Here is a 14,420-nt window from a genome sequence, read left to right on the forward strand (position 1 = left end):
TTGTCAGATTCAAAGCTTTATGTTTTACGTGTTTAAACGGTTGCTTGGTTACAGGAGTAGAGAGAGAAGTCCCGCCCGGAGGAGTACGTTTACACTTCAGGAAATATAGTTCGACGGACAAACGATTAATGTTCGTGTCTTTTTATTTTTATTTTATTTTAATGAGTCATATTAAATACATTTATTTAACAGATGTCATACCGTACTTGTAAATAATTCGAAAGATCCGTTTGTAGGGACGCGAGACTTGCGGGGGAACTCTCGCGAGAACGCCTCGCTTTTCAAGCTGTTTGTGACCCAGATTAAATGGCTACCAAAGGAGTAGCCTTGATAACGTTAGCGATACATTGCTGATTAGTGATGGATACGCTTGCTCTGTTGGTGCATTGACTACTCATGCATCTTTTTGCCGGAGTGAATGACACACATACATTGCTGGTTGCCCCGCTTTACAGTCGGAAATGACAGAAAGATGTCCGCCTTGAGCAGAAAACTAAGTTAAACGGGTCAAGACTCGGGGACATCTGTGTGGACTCACGTTAGCAACAGTGGCAGGTACCGTAGCAACGCGTAGACGCTTGTTTCATTCACCGTTACAGCTACCAGAGCATGCCGACTGTTGCTGACTCGCTTTGTTTACGGGGTAACGTTGCGGTTCATAGTTTTGGTCTTCTGTGTTGTTTCATTTGACATTAATGTGATATAAAGAGCTTTAATGTTGCCACTAACTGGTAATATCTTGTTTGCTTAGGTATCAACAGAGCAACCGTCCACCATGAGACTGAAAACATCGCTGCTACCAGAGCCTAAACATATCCTTTTTATGACGTAGTTAGCGTTAGCCTTATATTTGTGTTTATACACAGCTCAGATATAATCCAAAACATTGCTAATAGCTAATGGCATGATTATTTATCATTATTAGCACCACTAGAAGTAGTAATACAATTGTAGTATGTGTCTCCTTCTTACTGCTAAATCTGTTCATCATTTTTTTTTCCAGATTACAGAAGCTACCATCATGCAGTTCATTAAAATACACACCCTAATAACTCACCTTGACCACTTTTCCTTAACAGCAGATCACATAAGGAACTTGTGAGTTGTGTTGGCTGGACTACAGCAGATGAGTTGTACTCGTGCAGTGAGGACCACCAGATCCTCAAGTGGAACCTGCTGACCAGTGAGACCACTCTGGTTGTCAAGTTGTCAGAGGAAATTTACCCCGTAGACCTACACTGGTTCCCAAAAACCATTAGTGGCAAGAAACAGAACCAGTCTGAGATCTTTGTCCTTACCAGCACTGATGGCAAGTGTCTTTATTATCCAAACAGGCCTCTGTTTTTAAGTTCACTCAGAGAATCAGTCACAAGTTGTTTATTTGTTGAAGAGCTTACAGGAACTACAATTAGTTAAACAACATTATGTTGATGTAGACTAACTATATGCAAACTGAACTAACTAAACATAATAACTAGTAACAGAGTATTCACTTCCTCTTGTCTGCATCTGGTCTTTTTGTTCCCCAGCCCAGCAAACCATAACAATATCTTGCTTGATCATTAGAATTAAGCAAAAAAACTCAAAGCAGTTATTCTATATAGTATAGTTTAGGGAAATAAAACAGTTTGATGTTTTTGAACTGATGTAATTTTGAGAGCAGCATATTTATTTTCATACTTTCACTGTTGGAGAACAATTTCATTATCACAGAGAGTGAGTCTGTCCCAGTTTTCATAGGCCTTCAATGTCAAATCACTCCAGGTGGATTTTGTTTTGCATCTGTGTACTTGTAATGGTAAACCTGCCGATATAGTCTGTGTGACGCACATCTACGTGGCCTCTTATGTCTCCTTCTTTGGCCTATATTAGATATAAACACACAGAATATGGATGTACTGTTATGGCAGGCAGTGTGTGGTCACAACACTAATGGCAGTGTAGGGTTGCATAAACACACCCACAAACTGAAGCAGCAATTTTCTCTGGCAGACCAGAGAGTAGTGAAAACAGTCACACAGTTTTATTCTTTGCCATTTTGGTGTGCACTGAAAGATTTTGTCGCAAATTTGTAAATCTGGATTCTGTGCAGGATATCTAACATTTTCTAAGAGATATCTGCATGATATAATTTAAAAGAAACCAGTCCAACAGCCAGGCTTTTTTGGATGAAGGGGGGGCGACTCTATATTAATGTTGTGGCTTTTTCTAACCTGACTTGATTAGTCAGCCTCCCTTTCCTTTGCCAGCATATTAAATTTGTTTTTTTGTGTAGTGCATATGCAGTTTGACCTTTTTTCTAGTTACAAACACTTTGTGAAAAATACACTTTTGGGCATATTTTATTGTACGCCATTAACTAGATGTTGAACTTTTAAGTATAGTTCATTTTTTTACGGTGCCTAATATTTCTCCATGGCTAAACATAATTGCGTGGCTTAGATGCATCATTTTCACTGGAAGTAGTCTTGTTCCAAAGAGGACTAAATTAAGCATGAAGGATGTCGCTGGGCCTTCTGTTTGGAACAGCAAGTCCGGCAGTCTCATTCTCTTTTACCGTGTGGAGCTACATTGTGGCGTCGTGATGAATTTCACACAGACGTATCATCAAGCTATATATAAACATAAATAAAACAGCAAAGGGTCGGTATGTTGTCATGGTAAGATATCATAAAACCACCTGCCTGATGACAAAAAGGCAAACAAACAAGTCAACACACAGTGTTTGGCTACACAGATGATTGATGTGAGTGCACGTGGAATATTTTTTGTGTGTGTTTTTTTGTCTTCTTCTTTTAGTCCTTCAGTACAGCAGTACATGTGCGTTACATTCACTACCTGCTACACCAGTAACATCCACTGTTGTTGGGATGTCCAAATTTAGAAATGGGAGAGAGCAGCAGCATGCTGATTTGCAGTTTTAGGCCACCAGAAATTACATAGAACATTCAGAATTTTTTAATACACACCGCCACAAAGTATATGTTATGCTAGCGTCTTCAATAACTGTCTCCATGCCTGATCACCCTTCGTGTCTAGCAAATAGAAAATTGCCCTAATTCCACCAATGGAAACCCTTTAGTTTCACTCATCAGCTTTATGCTATAAGTTTGTAATTTAGCTGGGAGGAGAAAATATAGCTTTGTTGCGTTTGATAGTTATTATATGTTTATTTATAGTGCTCGTTGCTCAGGTTTTTTAAGTTTAATAATATTTTCTCCTCACTGGTGTTCTGGATTGTCCATAAAGAAATTTGGCTCACGCAGACAGACTTATGAAACCGTGGTCTCTGTATTCTTTATATAAGATGGTATTCACGTAGTAACCAGCGAATTACAGACAGTAGTGTTTCTGAATTATAGACCATAAACACCCACATCAACCCAGGCCTAGACTGTGGAATTGCTATACAGTAATCCGCTTTTTTGTCTCTTTTACAGGGAAGTTCCACCTGGTCTCTAAGATTGGGCGCATTGAGAAGAGTGTTGAAGCGCACAAAGGAGCAGTTTTAGCTGGAAGATGGAACTATGATGGGACAGCTCTTATCACAGGTGAAGATGACGTTTAAGCAGCTTGCTATAACATTTTGATTAACTTAGAATTTTATGAATTTGGTCGTTTTTAAATCTTTATATCCTTGAGGTGTGGTTGGTCTTTCTCTCTAAATACTTAGCTGGAGAAGATGGGCAGATCAAGATCTGGTCAAAAAGTGGGATGCTACGCTCAACACTGGCCAGTCAAGGTAAAACTACAGACACTTTTCCTCACTGACTTGTGCGAAACTACTATCCATGATTACATATAGTCACTCACGCAACATTTTGTAATATGATCAACAAACCAAAAAGCACAACAAAGCGGAACACCATTCTCAACATCCTCTGCATTTTGTTGTTGCAATAATGGCTGCTGAAGGCTGTTTGTTTGCGATACTTGATACTGACTGAATAGTAAAAGTAAGGCTAAAAATATGTATAATTTTCATACCAATATAGCAATTTTAAAGAGGGCAGTTTTCAAACTGCAGCAGCTGCGATTTTTAATGATAGAGGTGAAAGTTTAGGACCATTGATTTCACTGCCTAAAGGACAGCTGTGGCCAGAAAATGTAATCAACTGTAGCTAAGGAACAATAATTGTGTGAGTTTAGTTAAACTCTTCCCCCATTTAATGCATTTAATTTATCCTCTGCATGCCATTGTGTGTGTGCACTTTTTACACTTGGCCAAATATGATTTCCTGGAGAAAGGAAAACACACCACTGTATCATTAGGATATTTAAGATAGAGGGTGTTTGTGACAGAGCCACAGAACGGCGAGTCTCTCTGTAGGATTGCACCTCATCATTTTCACAGAAATAGTTAGCTAGCAGCGAGCTTATAACAATAGATAGTAAACCTTTAGACCTCTAACCTTTTAAACATATCATTATCACCTTGAAGTCACTGTGCCCTAAGCCAATATCTTTACATAAAAACTCTTTTGCACGTATAAAGTTACACATAGGAGCTGGTACAGTGTTCACAGTCTCGACTGCTGTTATAAGTTATCAGCTAATCCATCACGTCCATCCGACCGTAGTAATAACCTGAACCCTCATTGTGTGCACACATGTACACAATGAGGCTTCAAGCTGTGCTGTATATGTAGGATGGTTATAGTCCAGGCCCCCCTCTATATAAATCTTGATTCACATCATTTGAACTCCAGTGTGCGAATGAGCCGATCTGAGTTTTAGATGGACAAAGTTTAAAGTGGGTCACATTCACAACAACTGCCAACCAGCAGCATGAGCCATACACAGTCAGTCACCGTCCAACCAGCTGTAGGCTTTTAGTAAACACAACACAATACGTCAACACCAATTACACCCTCTCTGTATCTCTATATCTCTCACACACGCACAAATATAGTACTGATTGCTTTTGGGTATTTTGTGACCGAGAACAAAGAGAAAAACAGCAAAAATCAGAGAACTGATGAAGAGGACCAAACACACAGAACATCATTTTCATTCATGTGTATCAGGGAAGCCATCTCTCTCTCCTAGTGCTATGACAAAAACGTCCACCCACTCATCTGGCTCCTGGCAGAGTCTTCCAGTTCTGTTTTTTTTTTTTTTTATTAAAAGCACCATAAAGTTTCAAAGCTTTATAGGAGTGGAGTTTTATTAAAAGCAATAAAAAAGACTCCTAATGATACATTTCTCTGTCCAGCATTCACAGTACAGATGTATTACTTATTAACTGATTCATTGTGCTGTTTGACTTATTAAACATTTCTCCTCAGTTGTGGGACAGAAAAAAAAAAAAAGATGGGGGTGGTGGATGAAAGTTGGCTTCTGGGGGAAATGGATGGCACACTCCTGCTGAATAACGGGTGCTGTGGAAAAGCTGGCATGGCATCAGCAATTCAGCCCCAGTATGAAGGAACATTTTTCCTAAGCTGGCTGTTTGGTGAATGAACTGCCGGCTGCTCAACATACCTACAGATTTGTAGAACACCTGGATATAGTAGCATTGCCACAGATACACGCCATCCTCCACATTGCCCTCAGATCACTGCAGGTGTTGCTTCTCCACAGAGCCCACAACTACACACACACACACACACACACAAACACACACACACTACAGCAGCATGCTGTTCTTCTTGTGTGTACTATGACCCATTTTAAAAGAGAGAGAGAGCTCTTAGGAAGAGGTTGGAAGTGAGTCAGTGAGCAAGCGAGAGGGAGGAGAGAGGAACTTGTCTCAACCCCTATCATCGCCTTTGTCGGATTTAGATCATGTGACCAGTTGGCATTTGTGAGAAACCACGTGCACCTGGAGTGGGGTTAAATGTTAGGCCCTCTCCACTCTACGCACGCGTAGCCGCAAACCCAACAAATGCATACATTTCCCCTCACATGTGCACGTGAGCACACACATGTACACACTCACTTGCACTTATACTGTAGAGGTTAGGTAGGTTTTCTCAGCTGGTGTGCCTGCAAGCTAAGTGCTCCTCTATAGGCTGAATAAGGTGAGAGAAGAATAAGCACTGCTGCGTCCTAGAGCTATTGTTCATACCAACTCCTAGTGTGTCAAGGAGAGAGAGAAATTCATACACACACACAGTTTTAATTCACATCTTTTAAAGTAAGAGTCAAAGTCCTTATGTGCTGAAGCCCAGTCCCTTGCTCTTGGCTTGAGGTTAATGTAGGATCTCATCGTCTGTGTAACTGTGATTCTGCGTGTCTTCCAGGATCTCCTGTTTACTCGGTGGCATGGGGTCCAGACTCAGACAGAATCCTCTACACATCAGGAAGACAGCTAGTCATCAAGCCTCTGCAACCTAGCTCCAAAGTCATACAGGTACACTAACTTTCCATATTCTTTTGAGAGGTAAAAATCTACATTGGATACATAAGATTCAAACTCAAAAAAGTTTTATTACAGTGGCTGAAAACCTACAGTATTTATAGTTATAGTAATAGTTTTATAGCAATTGCTATAAAATCAGCACTATGCTGACTATCTCATTGTTATTTCTGAATAAAACAAATAAATAGAGAAATCTGAGCTTCACTCCTTTGTTATTCGATGACATTTACATTTACAATTGTATGTATTTTAAAAAAAATTTCAATAGCATCCAGGTCATATGACTCAATCATTCAGTGTCAACACTGAGAACGAATTCATTACTTTATATTATTATGACAAACATTGGCAAATGGAGCACCCCTCTTTTTAAAGGTCAATGACAGCATTCTTCATTTCATAGAAATAAATAAAATAAACATTTAATATAAGTCAATTAGTTCACTAGTTTTCACGTCATTCGACTGAGAAAAGACAGACATAGGGACCCCATGGTGTTTATTTTACCCTGTCTGAGTCTGTGGGCTCTGAGGCTACATTTGTACCTCACTTTGCCGACTATATAATATTTAATTGGCCATTTTATTTTTGTTGTTGATGTCTGTGTGATAGTTTTTAAAATTTTTTATCTTGTTTGGATTTTATAATTTGATCTGACCAATGACCTGACGCCATTAGGCCCTTTGTCTCTTCAGGTCTTTGTAAATTAAACTTGAGTTTCATTGATTTGCATCGCTATATAAAGGCTAAATAGAAGGGATAAAAATGTAATAGATCTATATATCTTTGAGTGCTTCTGCATTATGGAAAGTTGCAGCACTGAGGACCTTGAACACCAGTGAGTATTTTTCTTGTTCATGTGTACATTTGTTTATTATTCTTCTTGAAGCCGAATAGTGCCTGGGACCTTAGATAAACACTGGAGAGTTTAATGCGCGCCTTCTCAACCCTTTGCTCTCTCTCAGCTATTACCACACACACACGCACACACACACACACACACACACACACATCCAACTTCATCACATTTCCCAGGGACCCCCCGGAGACCAACACAGTGATGTGAGTTTAACCTACATGGGCTCAATCTGAATGGGTCAACGTGCATCAGCCAACCAGGGATGAACATGGGTTGGACATCTGATATGAAAGTGTCTCATGAACTCTCAGTTACTTGTAACTGTGTGTAAGGCCAAGAATAAATGCCTCTCTCTCTTTCTCTGTGTCTCTCTCTTTCTCTGTGTGTCTCTTTGTGTCTCTCTGGAATTCTGATGGATTCCTGCTCATCTTTATTTTTAATGTCTTTTGGACTTGGTAAAAGTGTAGGGAATTATCTGAGATCTCTCCTACTCTTCAACAAAAGGGAGAAGTTAGCACTATTATATTGTGCTGACGTGAAGATGTCTTTTCTCTCTTCCCTTTGTCTCTCTCTAGTGGAAGGCTCATGACGGGCTTGTTCTGAAGGTGGACTGGAATTCAGTCAGTGATCTCATACTGTCAGGTGGAGAGGACTGTAAATATAAGGTGGGGGCGATGAGTACACTTTTAGTTGTCTTTGGGGTGAGTTGTGAGCTTTTTTTTTTGCTTTTTTTTCCCCTTTCAAACCATGTCCTCCCTCAACAGGTCTGGGACAGCTTTGGCCGTCTGCTTTACTCGTCGTCGTCTCATGACTACCCGATCACCTCTTTGTCCTGGGCACCAGATGGAGAGGTGTTTTCTGTGGGCTCCTTCAACACTCTGCGGCTCTGTGACAAGACTGGAGTAAGAAAACCCCTTTCACTCTCCATCAATACATTATCTTTGAATTGTTGTGCTCCATCATGGCTCTCCCAAAAGAATGTGAAGTTATTCTATCACTACAACGAAATGTCAGCACTTGGAGAGGTAAAAGTTATTGGTAAACACAACTGTTGCAAAAATGACAAATAGTAGGAGGAGAAACTGAAAGATCTTGCAACAGCTTAGTACTTTGGAATAAAGTTAACTGCCCAATAAAACTATTGAATATTATTCAGTCACTTACATCCTAAATATCTGACACATCTGAGACTTGATGTATTAACTTTTGTTAATGATGTATTAACGTTTGTTGAGTCAGGTCTTTCCTTAGTTCACACAGGACGTACAAGTCTTGTGCCACATCATCTGATAACGACAAAACCAAAACATATTTGCACTTAGCCAGGCGGTCCATTGACTACCAGTAGACACGCACTCTCAAGTGCTCTTGCATCAACAATGAAATTAGCTTTCCTCAGTCTAATGGCACTTTTACACATGACCCAAGTTAAAACGGTGATGGAAAGCATGTGCCATTGTGTGACAAGGTAATGTATGTTCATTCTAGCAAAGGGTGCACCATGTAATTTCAGTGATAGGCGTTGTCTGTATGATTTTAAAATTCGCCTTGATAAAATTATGCAGATGCAGCTTTAAAAGCCCAGTGTGCTCTGTCAGAACTGTTTGGCAGAGAGTCAAATAGCTTCAGAGCTCCACTCGCCTCATACCTTTCCAACATCATCATTTCTGTAACTTTCCTAAATTGACGATCCAGCGTTCACGCTGTAATTGGCCAGCTGAGCAGAGGTGAGAGAGGACACAGGGTTTGAACTCTCTGTAGCTCTCTTTTTTTCTGTCATTTTGTTTGCGTGTGTGGACAAACCAGTGCAACACTAGATTGTCTGAAAATGTGTGCTGTTTTCCCTGTATTTAAACAATATTGCATGTCCTCCCTCTTTATGATAGTGAAGTGTATACTGCCGTGGTTGGACAGCGTGTTGTGAGAACTAGTTCTGATTGAGCTAACCTTGACCCTTACTCCATTTTGGAGGCTCATACAAAAGAATGCCTCAATATACACAGACAAGTAAACAGACACCTTTAATTTGAATTTGAATAAAGGTGTCTATTTACTTCTTGCATGTCTGTGTATAAAAAAAGCAAATATGTTCACACAATCCTGCGCAAAACAAGAAACAATCAGACTAACTAATTACACTTCTGACATCAGCACTCAGATGTAAAATGGGTGTAAACCATCTCAGTTATAAGCAGCTTTCGCTATATAACTGTAGAGCTTGGGGTCACGTACTTTCCACGCAAGCGTCTGTTTTGTGTATTTTATTTGTTTATTCTCATCAACCTATATGACATTTATGTTTTATAGTCAGTCAAGACATTTTCCCTGAAACATACACTATCTGTGGTAAAACTGTCAGCTTTTCCAGTGCAGTGTGGTTCATATTATGTGTCTCACTAGAGGCCTTATGTTTTCTATACATTGTTCATCTCTGTAAACCACATTAGGCTGCATGCCACATGTTCTTGTTACCTGGTGCTGATGGTAACTGGAGTTGTAATGAGAGGGGAAATGAGAGAATGATGAATGGTAATTGTTGTTTTATTACTCCTGAATGTTTGGCCAGGAACAATATTACTAGTTCCCCGCTCTGCCCTTATGGGACGCTTAGGGCTTCTTTGAGTTTACTCTGGGATGTCAGTGTATTGCTGTTTCAGACCTGTTGTAATGAAAACAAACAGCCAGGGCTGGGGTTTTTTTGTGTGCTGATCACTAGGCATTTCATGCTCCATTTTGATTTAATTAGGATCAAATGGCTTTTTTTTTCCTGGAGTACTAAAACAAATGGGCTGGAGAGAGGCCCGAGCCAACACATATGTCTTCTCCAGAGGGTTAAGGTGTGTGTTTGTATGTGTTTTTCAGAGGTTACATCAATATAATTTGTAGACTATGAACGTCCAAAGGGAGAGTGGGGTAATCCCTTATCCTTTACCATCACATTTGGTTCTGAGCTAGAGGTTTCAGTAGTTTTTTGGGAATATTGCCAGATTATAGCCATGAGCTGATGAAATAATTCAAATGAAGCCAGCTTGTATTCATTTTCTTTGTGTAAACCAAAATAGAAATGATTGTGCTATTAAAACCATAACAGATAGAACTGACTTCAACTTGCTCCTTTATTATTTTTTTTTTATAATGACCCAATTCACCTTACGTCCTCCCATTATGTGTTTGTTTACATGGTTGGTTTTCGCCATTGTTTCATCATTGCGCCACTCGCTTTGCTGTGGTGTGCGTCTCGGTTAAGGCAGTGTGACGATGATGATAATTACGACGATTCTGGTTACTGCCCCGCTCTAACTGGAGGAAGGGTATGCTTGCCTTCTCTTCCCTAAAGCCCCTCAGAGACAGTGTGTACTGTAGCATGGCGTGGGAGGCTTGCTCAAGAGAGGGTGGTGGGTGGGTGGGAGTGTTGTGGGGTGGGGGCGGCATGGAGAAAGAGTTTAGAAAAAGAAAATCCCCCTCAAAGGTCACTCCATCTGAGTTGCTTTCTATGCGTGAGTTCAGTCAGACATGCACTCTTTTCACGCATCAAGTTGGAGAAAGTTCAATTTGCATACGTATGCACACTCGGTCGCTGTACTATAGTAACTGTAATCTCATTGTGTGCGTGTGAGTTTACACACAAACACAGAAGCTGTAAAGCAGTTATGAGGGCTTTACCTGTGTGTATTTGCCGCGGTTTGTTTGCGGCGCAGTAAAGGGTTAAGCAGCGCGAAGAGTCTTTTCAGTTACTAGCGTGACTAATGGGAAGGAGTTTCATTCTGTATCTGCTACAATGAAACCTTGCACTTTAACGTATTGCTGCTGGCTCAGCAGGATCAGTCAGCGCATTTAACCCCTTCACCTCCTCCCGTCCAGCTTGGCTCTCCTCTCGCCCTAAACTCTCAACTCTCTCCTGCTTTTCCCTTTTTCTCCTCCACATTTTCTCCCTCCATGCACCACAGGGCAGATGTAGTGTGTTACCCCCCTCATTATCACCATGGAGGAGGGGGGGGGCACACAGAAACACACACACACACAAAGTTTACATCGAGGCAAAAGTACGGGGAAAGATTAGTCCTGTAGTTCCAGCAAGCCACCCATGCACTGAACACAAAGTTTGTTTTTCCATAAAGCATCCACATGTAGTTGTTAGTACATACATTATGGATTTATTAATACGCATTTAATTATTTGAGTGGCGATTTTGTTGAGTACATTTTCTCTTCACAGGAGCTTTAACAGGACACAACACACAAAGAGGTTCACTGTCCCTTTTACGAGATTTGGGAGAGACAATAAGTCAGTGTCTGTCTGTGTGCCTGCCATAGTATATGCATGTGCCCACATGCCTGTGTGTGTGTGTGTGTGTGTGTGTGTGTGTGTGTGCGCGCGCGCGCGCGCAACCATTGCCGTGCAAATGTGCCTGCGAGACAGCAGTCTATTTACGAGGCGCTGCAGCTGGTGTCTAGCGTCTGGACCCTGTCACGATCCCTGACACTGTCACTGGCTAACAAGTAGGACTCATTGTGCCAAGCGAACCCTCTTGCTTCTTTTCCTTCACCTCCTCCTCCTCCTCTCTCCTCCCCCCTTTTGCCTCCCCCTTCTCTTCCCTTGCGCTTGTTTTTTTCTCTCCCTCCCCTCTCTCTCCACTGTACACTCACATGCTCACATACATATATTTTGCTTTTCTAATTCCCACACAATATTTGTTTTTTAACTCTCATGGGTTGGAAATCACGTTATTTATGTAACTCTAAGTTCTGTGGATTTTCTTTGGTCAGTGTTTCAGAAACTTTAATGATAAAAATAGAAGATTTTCCTTTTCTTACAGGACAGACAGTCTGCAGGACACTGTCCCAAGAGCTGACAGGACTTCAGTGTTTTGCTCAAGGTCACATAAGCAGGGCTGAATCTTGTAATCAAGGGGGCTTGAACACAACTACAAAGCCAGGTTTCATAATTATTTCACCATCCTTCCTTTTTGGTTTGATGCTCACCCAGGACTTAGAGGGCATTCAAGCCAAAAACAGCCCTGTGTTAAAGTAACGCAGGCCACTGCGGCGCCTTGCCGGATTGACATCACGTTGGGTTGTGGCAAAACTTGACTCAGGCTCAATTTTTGCCAGTCTGGCCTAGAATTGAATGAATGGGCAGCCTAACGATGTCGATCTGGACTCATTGAACTAAGTGATTACTGTTCCCCTCCGCTCCTGGTCTGCTTTGACTGAGTTCTTACTGAAGACGTGGCTGAGCTTAGCCCTGGTATGATCCAGGTTCCTGTCACACACTTACTGATAAGCCAGTGTACATCTCCTCTGTTCGCCCTCTCCTCTCCGCCCCTCTTCTTTCTTACTCCCCCATTTGTAGGTTATACTTCACCACAAGCAACCTAGGATCATGAGACTGCTTTAATGTTCGCCTCAGACTGAGCCCTGTTTCTTCCCAACATCCTTGTCACGTGTAATAACCAAAATGTCTCCTTTATAGGGTTGTACATGCTTGCAGTTTTTCTTTCCACATTATGATAACAGCTGTCAGCCTTGCAGTGTTGTTGGGTGGATGAGTAGTCATAAATCCTGTATCAAAGTTATAGCTCATAATGGAAGCATTGTTTTCAAGAGTAGGGTTTGTAAACGTGTAAAACCACTGGTATCTACTTGTGGATGCTGCCTTTTTTATTTCATACAATGGCCAAATGACCCTTAATCATGGCAATCGATGATTTATGATGTCTCGCTGTGATTTTCTGCCAAGTCGACTGTCAAACACTGCTTCTTCTCTTATCTGTCTATCCTTTCTGAGTACTTTGTGCCAGTACATTGCTCTAACAACTATTCAGTATGAACTTAAGTGGGAGATTGAGCGCCATCATTTCCCTTCCCCTTTTGTCTTTTAAAATACAAGCACACTTTTCTTTTTAAAGAGAGATTATTCTGAGGATAAGTGTAAATCTCTTTCTCTCTTTTCCTCCTTTTGCTGCTCATACCCCCCCTGTGTCAGGGTGTGTTGGACTACCTTGTGCTTATCAGTGCTCCCCCCTTCCCTCCTTACCTCCCTTTTTTTTCTTCCAGGGGGGTCCCCCAAGGGTCTTTGTGAGCCTTGCTCAGCATTGCCACTCTGGGACTGGGTCCATGTCCAGCTGGAATCACCCTCGCTCCTCTCGCTCTGTTTTTTTTTTTTTTCCTTCTCCCTTCCCTCTTTAACGTGCAGCCTCATTCTCTATAGGATCTTTGTCTGCCATCCTTATAGCTGCCAACCATTATTTTCTCCCAGAGAGTCTATCACCCTTGACTGTCAGTTAGTCTGCCAGTCTTCCTGTGGTCTTTCTTTTCATTCTTTTCTTAGCCGTGGGCTCTCATCCTCTATGACATGCCACCTTCCCACTAATTGCAAGACTTCAGGCTCGCCTGTCTTCTCAAAGAGTCCCTCTAACAATTTCCCCTTCTATCATTGGGGAGCATATACCTGAGCCTGTGCTGGCAGTTTGCTGCCAACCACTGGCCGGCCAACATCTGGAAATTGCAGCTGCTGGAAGAGAATAAAACGACCCAGAGTTCTGGTCCTGATCGTGAACCACTGTCAGTGGAGCATGAAAAGGCAAAAGAAACCACTGTAGATTTATTAGACTGCAAGCCTTTATCTGCTTTCATCACATGAGAAGGGGACGTTTAGAACTGTATAGTTTCAGATGGAGGAAAATGTCACTGCAAACGAAGGGAAAGGCTGCAGAAGTAGGAGAAACGGACTCACACGCACACACACACACACACACACACACACACACACACACAGAGGATGGGGGTGGAAAAACAGCAGGGGGGGGCGGGGGTTACACAGTAGAGAAGATGAAAAGTAAGCCAATGTGAAATTATTGGCATAAGTCTGACAAAGACATAGCATGTGCACATGAGAAAAGACGATGAGAGTTAAGTATAATAATTTTGAATAAGTTTGAAGAGCGTGTGTGTCAGAGGGAGAGAGAGAGAGAGCAAGAGCGAGGGAGCATTGTCAAACAAAGAGAGTCCTGAGTCAGCACCAGAGCAGTTTTCTCCCCAGGCAACTGGGCAGGGCTCTCTCTCTCTCTCTCTCCCCACTTGCTCTACCTCTCCCTCCCCTTACAAATCTGTGCTTTTGCATGCTATTTCTTGTTCTCTCGCTGTCATAAGCCCGCTCCCTCTGTACACTGTGAACTGGTAGAAAGAGACCACAAGT

The 14,420-nt window shown here is 41.6% G+C and overlaps 1 protein-coding gene across 4 annotated transcripts in view; it reads left to right on the forward strand.

Annotated features, from left to right (window-relative positions):
* The window catches only part of ift80 (intraflagellar transport 80 homolog (Chlamydomonas)), a 36,286-nt gene that overhangs the window by 1,841 nt on the left and 20,025 nt on the right, over positions 1-14,420 (forward strand). The window contains exons 1-8 of one of the 4 annotated variants that reach the window (XM_027280001.1): positions 88-130; positions 752-812; positions 1,088-1,309; positions 3,441-3,551; positions 3,674-3,742; positions 6,246-6,355; positions 7,799-7,888; positions 7,988-8,125. In XM_027280001.1, the coding sequence (XP_027135802.1) occupies positions 776-812; positions 1,088-1,309; positions 3,441-3,551; positions 3,674-3,742; positions 6,246-6,355; positions 7,799-7,888; positions 7,988-8,125 (777 nt within the window). In that variant the 5' untranslated portion in view covers positions 88-130; positions 752-775. Of the gene's footprint in view, positions 1-87; positions 131-257; positions 644-751; positions 813-1,087; positions 1,310-3,440; positions 3,552-3,673; positions 3,743-6,245; positions 6,356-7,798; positions 7,889-7,987; positions 8,126-14,420 lie in introns of those variants that run through there. The other 3 variants (XM_027279999.1, XM_027280000.1, XM_027280002.1) reach the window with 3 other exon arrangements.

The sequence above is a fragment of the Larimichthys crocea genome, chromosome VII (genome assembly GCF_000972845.2).
Source record: "Larimichthys crocea isolate SSNF chromosome VII, L_crocea_2.0, whole genome shotgun sequence".
Taxonomy (NCBI): Eukaryota; Metazoa; Chordata; class Actinopteri; family Sciaenidae; genus Larimichthys; species Larimichthys crocea.